This window comes from Mytilus trossulus, chromosome 11 (genome assembly GCF_036588685.1).
Source record: "Mytilus trossulus isolate FHL-02 chromosome 11, PNRI_Mtr1.1.1.hap1, whole genome shotgun sequence".
Taxonomy (NCBI): domain Eukaryota; kingdom Metazoa; phylum Mollusca; class Bivalvia; order Mytilida; family Mytilidae; genus Mytilus; species Mytilus trossulus.
The window spans coordinates 25,384,072-25,403,128 of record NC_086383.1 but is presented as its reverse complement, the minus strand read 5'-3'; the positions used below and the strand labels follow the sequence as shown (position 1 = coordinate 25,403,128).

The following is a 19,057-nucleotide window of genomic DNA, read 5'->3' as shown; positions in this document are numbered from 1 at the left end:
TATTATTACATAATTTAATTTTGGATGTAACGTGTCTTCTGATTGGCTAACGTTATTTTGTTATAAGCCCATAGACATAATTTAGTCATGGGACCGTGACGTCATCAACGTTTTTTCATGGTTTTCTACGGTTTAAAATGGAATTTAGAATCAAATTATAAGAAATGACTGTAATATTTTTTCTGTCCATTCGAAATAACATAAAAAATGTTGTGCACACTGTTAAATAACCCGCTACGTGCGTTATTCAGTGTGCACCAAATTTTTTATGTTATTTCTTCATAGACCAAAAAAATATTACAGTCATTCCTTAAATAAATTACGCATATTTGTAGGTTGTCAAAACATATTGTTACCAAGAGATAATATTGTCAGCAGTTATAAAGTTTAAAGTCTTTGATAAAGGTCTGAGAACAAAACTGCATAACATGAACATTGTCTTTTAAATTATTAGTGTAAATTCAAATCATGGTCATTTAAGTTATAGTTTTTATAAAATTAATACAGTAACAATAATTTCACCAAGGAATAAAGATGCCTCACTCGCACTATCATTTTCTTTGTTAAGTGAACAGTGAAATTTGGGTCAAAAATCTAATTTGGCATTAAAGTCAATAAGATTATAGCATTAGGAACATGTGCACTAAGTTTCAATTTGATTGGACTTCAACTTCAACAATAACTACCTTGACCAAAACTTTAACCTTTAGCGGGAGAGACTAACAAACGGACGCACAGACCAGACAACTTAAAACCTCTTTACTATCGTAGGTGGGGCATAATTAACAACTATAATAGGTCATCGTACGGCCTTCCACAATGAGCAATACCCATACCGCATAGTCAGCTGTCAGATCTAATTGTACGTGTAGAGCGCTGCAAAGAACGGACGAACGAACGACTATATTTCTGATGTTTCCCCTCAGCATTGTTGCGGGAACACCTAACGTAGAAATGGTATGACGTCATTTAATATGTATGACCTCATATATCTAAAATGGCGTTCCAACTAATGTTCCAACAACAAAATACTAACGCAATGAGAAGGGAAAGAATATTTCGTGACAGAACGTATCCCTTAGATTTATATGGCAATTTTGATTCAATTAGAAGGTACCGAATGCCGAGAGAAGCTGTTCTCAATATTGTTGACATGTTAAGAGATGATTAAGAGCCAAAGACTATGCGTGTACAGTGTTCCTGCAAGTCTCCAGGTTTTGACTGCCCTAAGATATTACGCCACTGGATCATTCCAGCAGGATGTAGGTGATTTAGTTGGTCTAAGTCAACCCACAATATCTCGAATTGTAAACAAAACTTCAAGAGCATTAGCAGCTAACGTCGATAATTTCTTTAAATTCCTATTATCTCCACGAGAACAGCTTGCTGTCAAGCCATTTTCAAATGAATTTAATATGCCAAATACAGTTGGTTGTGTCGATGGTACACTAACAGCCATCAATAGACCTTCTGAAAGAGAAGATGCGTATGTTTGCAAATTTTAACAATTTAACAGAACACAAAAACATCTACTATCTACGAACACATTGATTGATTTGACTGTTTGACGTCAGAATTTTTGTCATACGTCACATAAATTTGTCGTTAAATGTGCATACAAACAATTTTATAATTTACATAGGCAACGTTAGCATACAGGGTTAAAAAATCAAAAGTATGTTAGAATAAATTTCAGAAATAGACCCGAGATTTAAACTAGTCCGAAAGTTATATAAAGAATTTATAAAAATCCAAAAATAGTTAATTCCACTACTCGATTGAATGATTTTTAACTATATGGAAAGTCATTAAAACATGAGCCATCTTCTTGGAGATTCAGCATATTCTCTTCGCCAATACCTATTGACACCACTGAGGAACCCCGTAACACCAGGTGAAACAGCTTTCAATTCAGCCCATAAAAGAACAAGACAGAGAACTGAAGACACATTAGGGCGAATAAACGCAGATGGATAAGTATGGTATGTTTAAAATTAAAAAAAAAGTATTATTTGTCAGAGTTCAAATTTCCCAATAATTTATTGATTTATCCATGTACAAAGAACAATATAGCACTCTCTCTATTAAAAATAATAAACCATTGAAACAAAAATAATAATCTGGTTTTTTTTTCTACTCAATATTTTAACTTTTAAATTCTTTCTTGTAGCGAGAAAGTCGATCACCATTACCTTTTTATGAAACTAGTTTTCTCATCTTTTATTTCAAAATTCTATGGCATATTGTTTTTTTAAATATAATATTGTTATTTGTTTTAATTAATAGTTTTGATTTCTCTGTAGGTGGACCATTAACAGTTTAACTTGAAACAGCAATAGATATTATTGTGTCAACTGGCATTCTGCACAATAAAATTAACGGTACCAATTTTCTTGCACCAGATGCGCATTTCGACAATATATGTCTCTTCAGTGATGCTCGTGGCCAAAATATTTGAAATCCAAAGCTTATATAAAAGATGAAGAGCTATAATCCAAAAGGTCCAAAAAATATAGCCAACTTCTTGAAAGGAATGAGAGCTTTGCACGAGGGAGATACATTCCTTAATTTATAATAATTTCTAATACTTTGTAACAGCAAATTTTAAATAACACAAAAAATCCGTATTTCATGCCAGTACCGAAGTACCGGCTACTGGGCTGGTGATACCCTCGGGGACTTATAATCCATATATGTGAAGATCTGGGATTACCAGTAGACCTTCTGGATCCTGATGAACAGGAAAATGTCGAGAACTATGACATCCAAGACATTGAAGGGCGTCATTTACGAAACAGGTCAATAGCTGAGAGATTTTAAGGTAACGCTTAATAAATTGACTCTAAAATCTTATATTTAATTTCACAAATAATAATATTCTGAATTTTAGACAGACTTGTATTTTACCACAAAATGTGTTAGCTAATACATATTCTATTTGTTCGTCACATTTCAATAACTTCCTAAAACTGAATGAAAAGAAAAGAAAAAGACTTCTTTGCCTGGTACCATCTCACATTAGTACACATCCAGAAATAGACCATATCCATTCGTCAGAAGTTGTTAGGCACAACGAGAAGAAGAGAACAAGAAGCAAATGTCATCACTTTGATGATGTAACGACTTTATTCAGAAAAAAAACTGGTGTTGTTCTGCCACTAGGAACACGTAAGTCAATGTACTTTTGTCATACGACAAAATTATTTTTATGTCTACCTGTGCGAATTTCAAACGCGCATTTTTAAACCAGTAATGAAACCTTCTATCATTATGGGTAGACTTTACATAGATAAATTCAGCCGTATAAGAAAAGCAAAATGAGAATGTTAAATTAATGTATGCCTTTTTGTGCTTCTTTGTTACATTTGTTGTTTATGTAGAGATATTAAGATGATAACACAATATTGACTGTTGTACCCCTATTTTTGACATTTTTACTCTTTGAGTATGTTTGTTTTGTTCATGCATCGTTGACAATTTAATGGAATTTGATGCGACTGTCATATAAGTGAGAGGTTTAGCTAGCTATAAAACCAGGTTCAATCCACCATTTTCTACATTAGAAAATGCCTGTACCAAGTCAGGAATATGACAGTTGTTACCCATTCGTTTGATGTGTTTGGACTTTTGATTTTGCCTTTTGATTTTTGATTTTCCTTTTTGAATTTTCCTCGGAGTTCGGTATTTTTGTGTTTTTACTTTTTTTGTATATGGGTGGGTGTGTGGGATATATGTACAATTGTAAAAATCAATTTTTAGAGCAAGGGAGGGTCCTATGCCTTTGTATCTTACAAATATCCATACATTGAAGACATTTTAAGTTGAACAACAACAAAAAACATACTTATATCCACAAAGATATATTTCAAAGTCAATATTTGTAAGATAACACATTTATTTTATTGAAAAAATAGCCATATTCCACATATATTTTACATAGGTGCTGAAATAACTAAGTTATGTGATGTTTTAACCATGTGCCGATTTAACCATGTGCCGAAATTGACGAGAATTACGTTTGGATAGACTCAAATGGGACAGGTTCGAGTTTAAGAAAACAGATATTTTTATTCTTCTTTAGTTTAAGTATCCATGCAGTCTTCAAAAAGGCCCATCAGCCCAGGCAAGTCTTATTTACCTCTGTCTGGCCATTTGTCAGTCTGTCCCTCTGTCCTTGGATATTTTTCATCGTTCCTTTCTCATGAATTACATAAGACGGATTTCTGAAATTTGGTTTTGGAGTTTATATATGTCAGCTTTACCGTTTGATGTGTTTTCAGTTTCATCACTCCACAATTTCCTGTTTACCAAATACTTAGTAATAAATGATTTTACACATGAGTGCTAACTTGTAAATTTCTGGTTTTTTTTCTGTCCGTCTGTCAGTCCGTCCCTGTGCCCATGAACATGTATCTTCTCATTTGTCCCAGCAACTTAGACCAAAAATATTTCCTCTAGTCACATTAAATATTCCATGTCAGAAGTTTTTCCACACAAAAGACATCCTGTTGTTGGGTTGCTGCTCATAAATGAGAAATTTTGCAGTGTTTGATCAAGTTGGTTATCAACTTGAGTTATTTTTTAAACCTTAACAAAGATCTTCTGTACCGTATTAAAAAATTAATGAATGATAAACGACTCACTCTCTCTGCAAAAAAGATATTTTATTATCATGATTATAATTATTATACTATAATGGATAAAATTCAAAACTTTGGGTTATTTCGGGAAGGCCACACCAATTTAATTTCTTGTTCTACGGGTTTTTGGACTCCTAAATTTTGGGCGTGCGAGTCATTTGAAAATTTTAATAAAAAAATATTTATTTTGCATTTTTTAGGCGAAGCTTGAAAAGCAAAGGCGAGCGCTTATAATTTATTTTTTTGTAAACATAAAATAGTAGGTTTTGGACAATATTAAAACTTAATTTATCACTTACACTTTGACATTTCTTTAATTTCTGAAGTATTTTTTCCCTGTTCACCAAGAAATAATTAAATCTGGTCTATGTATTTGTGACTGACAATGAGACAATTCTCCATCCAAGTCATAATCAATTTGGGGGCAACCCCTTAATGTTATAAATATCCCTTTTACATGTTTTATTTTGGTTACTTTTTTCTCTCTTGTAAAACGGTTTGCTAATGTCATTGGTCTATTTACTTTTTTTTTTATGACATATTAGCTTTTTTTAATAGTGATTCAGATTACAACACGATCATGGACATGTTGACTGTTGTACCACTATTTTTTACATTTTTGATAATATGTTTGCTAAATTTGTTCGTACATTGTTTTCAATACTATGAAATTGTATACGACTGTTATTAAAGTAAGAGGTTTTGATAGCTATACACTAGGTTTAATCGAATATTTACCAAATGATAAAATGCATGTACCTAGTTTGGAATACACTGGTGGGTCTTGTGTGGAAGAGGCGCGTTTTTGGCGTATTTAATTTTAAAACTGATGCTTTTTGTTATCTATTGGGGTTCGTGTTGTTTATTCTTTAGTTTTCTATGTTGTGTCATGTGTACTATTGTTTTTCTGTTTGTCTTTTTTCAGTTTTAGCCATGGCGTTGTCAGTTTGTTTTAGATTTACGAGTTTGCCTGTCCCTTTGGTATCTTTGGTCCCTCTTTTTTTAATCATGTGTTTCTTTGTCTAATATGTTCTCCTATTTATTTGTATTGTAAGCCTGTAATATTATGTTGTCATTTCAATGTTATAATTAACATTGCCATTAAAGTGCGAGGTTTGGCATGCCACAAAACCAGGTTCAACCCACCTTTTTTCCCCATAAAAAATGTCCTGTACCAAGTCAGGAAGATGGCCATTGTTATATTATTGTTCGTTTCTGTGTGTTACGTTTTAACGTTGCGTCGTTTGTTTTCTCTTATTTTTGAGTTTAAATGCACATTGCGATAAGACGTGTCACGGTACTTGTCTATCCCGAATTCATGTATTTGGTTTTGATGTTATATTTGTTATTCTCGTGGGAAAATGTCTGATGCTTGGTCCGTTTCTGTGTTTGTTACATTTCAGTGTTGTGTCATTGTTCTCTTATATTTAATGCGTTTCCCTCGGTTTTAGTTCGTTACCCAGATTTTGTTTTATGTCCATGGATTTATGAGTTTTGAACAGCGGTATACTACTGTTGCCCTTATTTATGAGGGATCAATATAAGTTATAATATATTTGTTTGTACAAAAGGGCTCATATTTTCTCAAAGAACTATATATCTATCTGGTATTAAATGGTCAGAACATGTCCAAGAATTTTGTAATATTCCTAGAATTTAACCATGTTAAAATTAACACATTTATTTTAACAGTTTAATATTATTCAAATAAGTGGACCCCTCTTTTAGAAAAAATTGTTTAAAATATGATTTAACTGTCATCTTTTTGAGTTCAAAATTCGAACTTTTCAAAGGTGGTGTATAGAAGAACTTTACAAATCCTTGGCATTTCTATTTTCTTTTATGCATCAGTAAAATGACCCCCTTGTCTGAGGGAGTAAGGGAGGGTTGTTCTCAACCTGATAATAACAAACACAGGTCAAAGTACTGCCTTTTACACAGGGCTTTGATACAGACCAAACCGGACCCAAAAATTATTAGCGTACACAATTCAAACAGGAAAACCAACGATCTAATTTATATATCCAAACAGAAAATACCAAAGGAACAACATCAACAAACGATAACTGCTGACAACAGGCCCCTGAATCAATCAGGACAGGTGCATAAACATGCAGCGGCTATGGTTAGTTTTGTTTCGCCAGCATACATATAATTGCAGTTGAAGGCAAATCCTTCAGAAGTTCTTTGTACTTAATTCTAACAACGAGCAATTTTTTTATAGGGAGTATAAATAAGAGGGAAAGAAACCATTTTTTTTTACAGGTATTTCTGCTGTTATAAAATTTATATCGGAGCACTTCCACTTTGGATAAATAGGTTTAATGCTGAAACAAATATTCTCACAGGGTGCTTATATATTTAAAATCGTTATATACAGGTTAGACTGTGATTTTCAAAACAAATATTGATATCTTTTTATAATATGTACAAAAACAAACAGTGCGGGAAATGGACATGATAACATTTCCGGATGCGGGAATATAAAAAAAAAATGTTTTGAAAAAAATTGATGCGGGCTGGTCCGTCGAACAAGGAATCAAATTGGTGTGGCCTAAGGTTTGCATTATAACGGAAGCATAGAAAAAATAAGTAAAACAATTGTGTGGCGCTAATACGCTCTCTTATGCTATTGATAGTAAATTTTCAATCCAAAAAAAAACCCATACCTTCATGGTATCACAACCAGTTGAGATACCAAATACTCTTTCTTCCCCAACAACTGCTACAACGTCTTCTTCCATTTTATTTAAGGCTATAAAACTAGGAACTCCGCCTCCTGTTTTCTCCCGATCATTTGTAATAGATGTAGCTTTCTTTTTGGTCCCTCTCTTGATGTCATCCCATGTCTTTATTTCCTCTGTGGTTCTGTTGGTGAAGGATACTGCGTTTACCGCGTTTTGTACTTTTTTCCATGCTTCTTTCTTTCTTGTATTTGAAGCAACATTAGAAAACTTGCTAAACAACATGACAGAATTTTCTTTGACATTGTCCACGATGGCATCTATTTCTTTTTCTGTAAAACTTCTTTATTTGTTTTCCTTCCTCAATGGCTGACGTTTCTTTGAAAATTACGTCATATTAATGGCGTTAATATGACGTCACCAGTTCCATTAGATATAATCAGACCACAGATTAATTATCACGTTATGATTGGTAAAACGCCGTAATGTGGTGACCCCCTATGAGACCGTATGGGGTTAGAAAATTCATATGGGGTTCATGACGCGTTAATGGCGACATCACCTATTAATGTTGTGTTTCATTGTTTATTTTTCAACAAAACGCGGCAGAAAAAGTACAGCGCCCGATTAATTATGTATACGGTTAACTACTGACCCCCTACGGATTCATAGAGGATGAATAAAATTCATAGGGGATTCGGCCTCCGGCCTCCCCCCTCCTAATGGATTTTACTAACCCTCCATGGATCCGTAGGGGGTCAGTGGCGAACCATACAACTTATAATGGATGATTGATTAATGGATTGTTTGATTGATGGTTTGCTTGAATTTGGAATTAATTGATGAAATTATGATATGATAGAGTGTTTAAATGTATAAATTGTGTAAGTAATAGACTAATAGATTCAAAGTACGGGTTTCTTTGGTTTAGTTGAACAGCTAAAAACTGACTTCTAATTGACGTATGTACACCGCCTCGCTGTTGTGGTAGCGTCTTCACCTCGAGTATGGGAAGTTCTTATATCAAATCGAAGCATGGTCAAATCAAACACGCCACGGTTAAGATTGACAATTGCAGCTTCTCCGCTAAACACGCAACACTAAGAAGTAGAGCAAAGTAAATATTGTGTGTCCAGAAGACCTAATTATTACCTTGTGAACTAAAAAAAATCTGCTGGGCTTGTCGGTCTAGTACAAAGCAGGGTTTATAATCATTTAACATTAATATGATATCGTTTGGAATATACATATCAATTTGCCGCTGGACGCTCTACCGTCATCCATCCATCCATATTGTTCATTGACTTACACGTTTTAAATCGACATGAAGAATAATTTTGGAAAACGAAATGTTCAGACGATACATGACTCTTTTAAAAATTGTTAAATGTTTATATATTATATTGTTGGATACATTGTATACATGTACTTTACTCTCAACCAACATAGTATTATTTATTAGAAAAAGAAGTAATTGCTAATGACATTCGGAGTGATGTTTCAAGTCAACATAGAAAAAAGTAACGACGACTGAAAACGAGGCTCATTGTGAAGAACATTTTATTTCTTAGAGGAAAGACCAAAGAAAACAAGAGCGTAGACTATATGACAATCAAATAAAAAATGTATGAGACATGATAGTAAAACTTAATTAAGTTAGGTTTAAACGCCATAAGTACTGCGCAAACTTTCCGTAAACTACGGTATCTTTACGGACGTTTTGTGAATACGGCGTAAACGTTGCGAATTAGATGCGGATTTCTTCCGTAAACCATCCGTAAGCTTTCCGCAATTTATTTATTTGTTATTTGCCGTTCCGTCGTCGTTCTTGGTTTAAATGTTCTCTCCTTTGAATATTGAATTTCTTTGACCATATCTATATAGACAACTAGGTGATTGATTAACGTCCAGTGCCAAATAATGCATACATGTTCCAAGACCGGAACCAATGAACATAAAAAAATAGGTAGGTACTGTATACGTGGCAGTTCGGAATGAAGAAAATACGAAGTGATTTGTAGATGGGGATATATATGTTGATATGCAAGATGCTTGCAACATCTATGAGGGGTTCGTACATGGGGTTTCCTTGTTCAGACTGCATCGCCCGATCTTTAAATGATTCGAATTTAACGTTCTTAATTATATGAACTGACGTGCTTGCATACTTATACATCCCACTCAGCCAAAGCTTGGTTATCTGTAAAAATGTCGACAAAGATACTGTTATTTTTGTTTAACTTCTGTACTACATTTTAGTCTGAAGTTTCCTCCTATATTTTTGTCCATTCCTTTATTTACCACTTGAAACCAAAACATGTAGAAGAACAAGAAGTTTTGATAATATGAATCAACAGTTACCGAGTATTTTTTATTTAAAAAAATACTGCATGGATCTATAACACTAAATACTAGTTGATATAAATTTCTCTTTTTGTTAAAAAAAAATGGCAGTAGTCGTAATTTTTGTTAACCTCATTCCAACGCGCATTTCCATTCCATTTTTGTTATACTCTCTAAGTTAAGATAAATGCGAAAAAATATCCAAGAACACAAGGTAAACAAAAGCACTGATAAGAAGATAAATAAAAAAAAAACAATCGTGAATGCTAGTTGTTTATTGTAGTACAGTTAAAAGAATAGCTTCCTATTAAAAAAATGTTATTCATCGTTTTCCTGTTCAGTGAAACGCTTTGAATTATATTGTGTAAATCTACCTCACACTATTGTTTATCTGTTTGTCTTCTTCATTTTTAGCCATGGCGTTGTCAGTTTGTTTTAGATTTATGAGTTTGACTGTCCCTTTGGTATCTTTCGTCCCTCTCCTATATACACAATGGACTAAATATTCAAACAAATTAATCTAAACAAAGTCGATAAAAAAAGTAAATAGTAGCATACACTTATCAAAGAAGCCCTGACCAAAATTAGATACGCGTGTTTCGTCTTAAAATGAACATTCAGCTACGAAATTAAACAATGAAGTCACCAACAAAAAGTAAAATCACAAAAATATTGAACTCCGAGGAAATTCAAAACGGGCATCTAACAGGTATAATTAAAATGGCAAAATGTAAAGTTCAATATAGACAATGGACTTTATACAATGAACACATACTTACATGTGTTCACACAATAGAACAAAATTATAAAACAACAATGTTATGGATACGTATAAATTGCACAGCAGAAAGTTGAAAAACCAGGGGAAGGTCAAAGAACTCTGAAAAAATATATCGGAAGGTACCAAGACCTTGTAGATTTAGCGTACTTACGTTGCTTATCATCTTTATAACGTGTAATAGTATTCAAAACTAACACTGAGGTAAACACATCAACTATAAGAGGAAAGCAACGAAACCAAAAAAAAAATAAAAAACACTGAAGTGCAACAATAAACAATAAAATAGTCAAAATGTAGGTACATCAGTCATCCTCGTATAGCAATTTTAAAAGGAACAATTTAACAGAACACAAAAACATCTATCTACGAATACATTGATTGATTTGAGTGTCTGACGTCAGAATTTTTTATGCATGACATAAATTTGTCGTTCAATGTGCATACAAACAATTTTAGAATTTACATAGGCAATGTTAGCATACAGGGTTAAAATATCAAAAGTAGGTAGTAAGGGACATCAAAAGTTTAATAAAAAAAACCCACTTTATTCACATAGTTTATAACCAACTCTTGCAGCAGTTCAACCCCCACCCCAAACTATTTGAATTAAGTTTTTTTTTGTTATCTTGATTGATCTTTTGATGTCATCCCTAGATTTCAGAAATAGACCGAGATTTAAACTAGTCCAAAAGTTATATATAGAATTTATAAGAATCTAAAATTAGTTCATTCCACTTCGCGATTGAATGATTTTGACGTTTGTGGTTCAACGTATATAGTAATTCATAATAGAAATATATCATAATCATAAACGAACTATTTGATAACAACTGCTGCTGTTGTTTTTTCTATGGTCGGGTTGTTGTCTTTTTGATACATTCCCTATTTCCATTCTCAATTTTATTAACCCAAACAAGTACAAAGTCGAAGACCATTGCTGAAAAAGTTTTTATATTTTGATATGATCGTCACTGTCGAGTCTTAAGTAGACGAAACGCGCGTCTGGCGTACTGAATTATAATCCTTGTACCTTTGAAAACTATTGATACAGGACATTTTAAGAAAAAAATCTTGATAACGTGTTACAGTTTTAATTTATTTCTCTTGAACATTACTGTTTTTTTCGTGATATCCATTTGACGTGTCTCGGTACTTGAACATCCCGTCAATAGGCTCTGGTAAACTTCTTTATTGTCTTTCATTTTAGTGTGTGTGCCTTAATTCAATGGCTATACGTTTCTTTGTTACAGGTTTTTTCAGTGTATAAGATTATAACACAATATTGACTGTTATACCCCTCTTTTGACATTTTTAGCCAATGCGTTCGGTTGTTATCCTTGCACGCAGTTGTCTTTATAAGGAAATTGTTCAAAACCAGGTTTAATACATACACTGTTTACTAAATAACAAAATGCATGTTCCTAGTTGAGTCTATGACAGTTGTTATCTATTAGTTGGAGCTTTTGATTTTTGCCATTTGATAAGAGACTTTCCGCTATTAATTGTTCTCGAATGAGGATATTTTAGTACTTTTATTTTTTTTTAAGCTGCAACTCGGACTGTAAAACGTGACCACCGTATGAACTAATACCTGTGTCATAGAATGTCTTTGTTTTATTCAAATTCATCGGATATCAAGACCTTATTGATGAATATTCTGCATTATCTTTTCAATAAATACACGATGAAGTATACATTCTGAGTACTGACGTTATTTATCATCTTAATAACGTGTTATAGTTTTATTTTACTGTATTTTTGAATATTACTTGTACTGTTTAGTGTTTTTGTGGCGATATTCATTGCACGTTGCTCGGTACTTGTACATCCCTTTAATGTGCTATGGTAAATTCTTGTTTGTGTGATTTGTCTGTATGTCTTGTGTTTCTTTGTTATATATTTCTTCAATTGATTTTAGTAATTTAGATTATAATACAATTATGTATTTTTTTGTAATTGTTTACCTAATACGTCATTGTTTTTTCTCACACAACGTTGAAAATATAATGTTTGTTTTTACAGTGATTAGGATGACAACACAATGACTGCCATGGGGTTCGTGATGTTTATTCTTTAGTTTTCTATGCTGTGTCATGTCCACTTTTGTTTGTCTGTGTGTCTTTTTCATTTTTAGCCATGGCGTTGTCAGTTTGTTTTCGATTTATAAGTTTAACTGTCCCTCTGGTATCTTTCGTCTCTTTTTTTGTACTCTTATTTTTGACATTAATACCCACTGTGTCTGTTTAGCCCACGCATCGTTGTCATTATACTAGAATGTTATGCGTGTGTCATACAAAAAAGGAAATTCACAAAAATACTGAACTGATGAAATTTCAAAACGGAAAGTCCTTTATCATATGAACAAACACATCAAGCGAATGGTCAACAACTGTCATTTTCAAATGTAGAATATGGTGCATTGAACCTTTGTTTTAATAGCTCTTTACCTCTCACTTGTATGACAGACGCATCAACTTTTATTTTACTTACAACGATGCGGTAAAAAAAAACCATACATAATATGTCAGTCATCAATGTTTCACAATCTCAAAACAAATAAATATTTTAGAACGAAGCACAAAAAAAATACTATCATATTTAACAACCACGTTCATTGTTTACTCATATATATAGTGTAGAGTCGCGTTTGACGCAAGAAAATGTAAACGTCAGACTGGAAGAAATATAAAATATTTTTGTCATACTAAGTATTTTCAAAATCAAAATGTTTTATTATAACTAATTTCAGAAAAAGACCCAAGATTTAAAATTATCCAGCAGTTCTTTAAAATGTTTAAGAATCCACATGGTTACCACTACGCAAGTAACCTAATGTTGTCCATCAAAGTATTTTCAAAATTATAATAGAACAATAACAAAATGGCAGGATCTTAACAAGTACAGAGCCAAATTTGATAAAAGACTTTCTATTCGAATTAACTCGGAGTTTGGCATTTTTTGTTATTCCACTTTAATTTTGTATCACACCTGACTGAAAAGGCCAAGTGAGCTTTTCTCATCACTTCCAGTCCGTCGTCGTTTAATTTAACAAAATTATTCTCCTCTGAAACTATCAAGCCAAAATTAAAAATACTTGGAAACAATCATCATTAGGGCATCAAGTTTAACAACATTTGTCATTATGTGTATATATATATCAGTTCTGAAATTTTCAGACGAACCAATAAAGCCGTTGTTGGGTTGCTGCCACTGAATTAGTAGTTTTAAGCAAAGATCTAAAAATAAGTCTACATGACAAAAGTTGTCAATTGACCCTATACGCAATTATTGCACTTTAAAGTCGAAGTTAACCATTTTTCGTAAATTTTTGTCACCTTTCACAAGTCTTCTCCCCTAACATTTGAGACACAAGACTCATCAGTGACGCTGATATAAAAATATTTATAAAACCAAACAAGTACAAAACTGGAGAGCAATGAGGACCCAAAATTCCAAAAAAATTGTGCCAATGCGGCTGAGGTAATCTATGCCTGGGATAAAAAAAAATCCTTAGTTTTTCGACTAACTCAAAGTTTTGTAAACAGGAAATTTATTAAAATTACCACATTATTGATAGTCATGTCAACACCTTAGTATTGACTACGGGACTGGTGATTCCCTCGGGGACGAAACATCCACCAGCAGTGGCATTAACTCAGTGGTGTTAAAAGTTAGCAAAGGTACCAGGATTATAATTGAGTACGCCAGTCGCGCATTTCGTCTAAACAAAACTCATCAGTGACGCTCATATCAAAATATTTATAAAGCCAAACAAGTACAAAGTTAAAGAACAATGAGGATCCAAGCTGTGCCAAATACGGCTACGGTAATCTATGTCTAGGATAAGAAAATCCTTAGTTTTTCGAGAAATTAAAAGTTTTGTAAACAGGAAATTAAAAAAAATTACAACATTATTGATATTTATGTCAACACCGAAGTGTTGTCTTCTGGGCTGGTGATTCCCTCGGGGACGAATCATCCACCAGCAGTTGCATCGACCCAGTGGTGTAAATAGTTATCAAAGGTACAAGAATTATAATTAAGTACGCCAGGTACGCGTTTCGTCTACACAAGACTCATGAGGGACGCTCATATCAAAAATGTATAGAGCCAAACAAGCACTACGCTGAGGAGCATTGAGGATCAAATTCCAAAAAGTTGTATATATGACAATCGATACGATACGATGTGTTCTATTGTTTGTCTTTTTCATTTTTAGCCATGGCGGTGTCAGTTTATTTTCGATTTATGAGTTTGACTGTCCCTCTCGTATCTTTCGTTCCTCTTTTGAAATTATCAATTTTCCCCATAGAAGTAGCAATATACCAAATTCGATGTTAAAGATCATGCAGCAACTACACATACTTTGTTAATTGACACCGGTGTCGGTACAGAAATCTAATGTCCAAGGTGTAAAAGGACGTCTCTTTTCTTATAAAAAGGAACATCGGAAGGAAACCAAATGTTGTTGTCTGTGGTGATCAATAATTTAGTAATTATGTCCTCTATGGTTCTTTAAGTCCAGTTTTTAAGGGTATCGTCCGTGCATAATCCATTTTAATTTGTTTGTAAACCAGCAGACAATAGATGAAATGCGTGTTTCAGAGGGAGGGGTTTTGAAGTTAGAAAAACCAACGTCAAAGTTCCGGTATCTGGGTCAAATGTCAATTTCGAATTGTAACACATTGTTGTCATTGTATAAGGAGTAGTAAAAAAATATTTATCATTTAAGAGTTCGAAAGTTTTTTAAGTTAATGAAATACATTAAATGCATGCTAACCAATTTGATAAAATTCATTGTTCTGCAGTAGTCAGTATACGCATGTGCAAACTAATGTTATTGGATTTAGAGCATGGGTTTGTTTACAAAGATAAAGAAGCACGTCATATCTAAATGATAAATATTCTGTATCAACCTCACAAATACACGATGGTCTGTAAGTATAGTTTCCATGGAGTTCAGTATTTTTGTTATATTACTTTTTTCGTGGTACTGACTTTGTTTATCATCTTATTCACGTATTATAGTATTCTTTTATTTGTCTTGCTGAATATTCATTATATTAATTAAGATTGTTCTTTTGGTGGTATCCATTTGACTTGGCTCTGTACTCAAACATCCCTTCGGTAATTATTGCTTAATTATAATTTTTGTTTCCTTGTCTTATTTTTTGCCAATTTGCGTTTTCTTTATGCCTTTAGGTGTTTCTCGGTTACATATGACGCGGCTCTATACTTGTACATATTATTTGTGTTCTATGATAATTTCTGTTATGCGTTTCGTTTTTAAAAACATTTTAAACGTTTATTAAATTCCGATCCTTCAATTGCAGTTTTCTGTCCACCGGGAACTTAAGAGAAAGAAGAGGTGTCCTTCATGCAGTTTATGCCTATTCTAGAGGTGGCGTGAATCAGATGTGGATACTTAAAAATTCCAAAGATCTTTTAGAGTATATACAATCTAACTCTCTTTCATCTTGTAACAGTATTAAAACATTTGACTTTTCTACTCTTAACACAAGTATTCCACATTCCAAACTATAAGACAAATTAAAAGAGTTGGTATTACTTTGGTTCATAAAAAAGAATGGCCAACGTAGATACAAGTATCTTGTCTTAGGGAGGGACAAATCCTACTTTGTTAAGAATCACTCTGATTCAAACAAAAAATTCTCTGAAACCGATATTATTAAGATGCTTGATTTCTTGATTGACAACATATTTGTTACGTGCGGAGGACGTGTTTTTCAACAGACTGTCGACATTCCAATGGGAACAAACTGTGCCCCTCTACTTGCCGATTCTTTATTATTATGAGGCTGACTTCATGCAGGAACTTCTAAGGAAGAAGGATAAGAAGTTAGCAATATCCTTTAACTCTACCTTCCGCTATATAGATGACGTTCTTTCACTAAACAATTCAAAATTTGGTGACTATGTGGAACGCATCTATCCCATCGAATTGGAGTTAAAGGATACTACAGATACAGTTAAGTCGGCTTCATATCTTGACTTACATCTAGAAATTGACAATGAGTGTCGGTTGAAGACATAACTTTATGACAAAAGAGATGATTTCAGCTTTCCAATTGTGAACTTTCCATTTCTAAGTAGCAACATTCCAGCAGCATCTGCATACGGAGTATATATCTCCCAATTGATACAATACTCCCGTGCTTGCATTTCCTATCATGATTTTCTTGATAGAGGGTTACTGCTCACAAGGAAGGTATTAAACCAAGAGTTCCAAATGGTGAAGTTGAAATCATCCTTTCGTAAATTTTACGGACGCAATCACGAGTTGGTTGACCGTTATGGAATAACCGTTTAACAAATGATATCGGTTATGTTCCTTACGTCGTAACTACAATCCCCTTCCCTTTCATAAATTTGACCTACCTAATTAGACTATTAACCGGATTTGTAATCACATAAGCAACACGACGGGTGCCGCATGTGGAGCAGGATCTGCTTACCCTTCCGGAGCACCTGAGATCACCCCTAGTTTTTGGTGGGGTTCGTGTTGTTTATTCTTTAGTTTTCTATGTTGTGTCATGTGTACTTTTGTTTTTCTATTTGTCTTTTTTCATTTTTAGCCATGGCGTTGTCAGTTTTATTTTATTTATGAGTTTGACTGTCCCTTTGGTATATTTCGTCCCATTTTTATGATTGTTGTAAACGTAGAATTCCAAGCCCTCATAATTCATAAGTTAACACCATCTTTGAAGAAAATAACAGTCACGATTTATATTCACACCACATGTACATGTGTCATACAGACGTTACATAAAACACAAATCACACATTATACAGTCTTAATTTTCTTAGTACAAATGTTTTCACTTTCTAATTTCTTTTCAGCTGACTTCAACTCTTTCTTTAGCTCTTCTTTTCTCTTTTCCAGTCTTTGTATAAATAAAGGCGACAGTAGTATACCGCTGTTCAAAACTCATAAATCCATGGACAAAAAACAAAATCGGGGTAACAAACTAAAACCGAGGGAAAAATTTTATAAAATTTTCGAATCTCCGAAGGCATTCAAATTTATGTCTTTCCTCCAATTCTTTTTTTTTGTTTTTCTGGGTTTCTTCCATACTTTTGTTATCTTCCCTGTGTTTTTTCTCCATTTCTTTTATTTTGTCTTTAAGTTGTTCATCCCTTTCATCTACCTCTACTTCCATAATGGCATCTTCTTCCTAACTGATAGTGATTTCCTCATCATAATCTTGTACGAATTCTTTCTTCAAATTTCTCTATCATCAAAGGTGTTGTTTTAATAAAAATGTCCCTACCAATCTTTACATTATATGGGTTTGTAGACTTATAAAAAGTATGTATAGCAGAATCCTCTCTGATAGGCTTTCCTGCCATGGCATTAGCATGTTTTTACCATTTTCCCTCAGTTAGTGCCTTAAAGTTGCAGATATTACATAAATATGGTATTTGGTTATTTGGAGTATGTCTAAACATAAAATGTTGCACAGGTCCTTTCTTTTTTTATGGAAGTGGATCACACTTGCAAGTAGTTGGGAACACGATGGGATTTTACAAATCAACTGTGTCTCGGGTGATTGACCGTGTGACGGATTCATTAGTTGCCATGAAGGATGATTTCATATCGTGGCCAGAAAATCAGATGAAGAATGTGAAAAGGGCTGGGTTTTATGAAAAGGCTGGTTTTCCAAACGTGGTTGGATGCATTGATGGGACTCAAATACGAATTACTGGGCCTAGCATTGATGAACCAGCAATTGTTAACCGAAAGGTGTTCCATAGCATCAACGAACAAGCCATTTGTGATCATGAAGGTTATTTAAAGCACTGTATTATACCTATTTTATGTTTACAACATGCTGTGTGTGCGTCCTTTTTCTTGACATCTTCAATCGTCCTTGACCATATACATGGCGGGTTTTCTGTTGAACTGGTTTACAGCTAATTTGAAAATCGATGGAAAAAGAAAAACAGCTCAATCTTGTCATATACTTTCCATTGGATTCGTAGACTCATAAGTTGCCTTTTACCAGAGACATATATACACATAATGTGTGTCTGTTTTTACCGTTTCACTTTTAAATAAGCTGGATCGAATGAACTGCTAACAGTTTATGAACATAAATTTATTGATCAAAATAGTTATAAAGATTTGCCCACCAACCCCTTATCTGCTTTAGGTTGAATTTGTCACAATCAACCGTATAAACTTTGAAACCTCAACAAATAGTGTGCCCCATGTAGTTTGAAGAAATTTTAGATCTACCTCAAAATGTTTTGTGAGAAGACCCCCCCCCCCCCCCCCCTCCCCATTTTCCCAAAAAAACAACATACAAAACTGAAAAACACAAAACAAAAAAATAGTGTCCAATTTGTCATCCAAATATCAAATTCGCCTACCCATTCTTATCGGTTGGGAAATAGTGACCCGTCCATATATTTTTTTTTAAATGTTAAGGGAGCATATAACTTAGATCCTCGATGTATTGTTTATCTGAATTGTTTATACTATACATATTTTGCTTTCATCACATTGGAAATTCGGATAATATTTTAATGACTCGAACTATAATGAACAAACTACTTGCATGCACATAAAAGAAGATGTGGTAATA

The 19,057-nt window shown here is 33.5% G+C and overlaps 1 protein-coding gene and 1 pseudogene across 1 annotated transcript; one reads left to right on the top strand and one right to left on the bottom strand.

The window, feature by feature from the left end:
• The first annotated feature begins 1,815 nt into the window (after positions 1-1,815).
• On the top strand, positions 1,816-2,820 carry LOC134689888 (putative nuclease HARBI1; annotated as a pseudogene).
• Positions 2,821-4,639: 1,819 nt separating this feature from the next.
• Positions 4,640-17,629, bottom strand: LOC134689887 (uncharacterized). Its single transcript, XM_063549855.1, has 4 exons — positions 17,545-17,629; positions 9,506-9,524; positions 7,310-7,664; positions 4,640-4,648 (listed from the first exon to the last, which is right to left on the bottom strand). Exons 1-4 carry the CDS (start codon positions 17,627-17,629, stop codon positions 4,640-4,642), a joined length of 468 nt encoding a protein of 155 aa, XP_063405925.1.
• Positions 17,630-19,057: the final 1,428 nt, after the last annotated feature.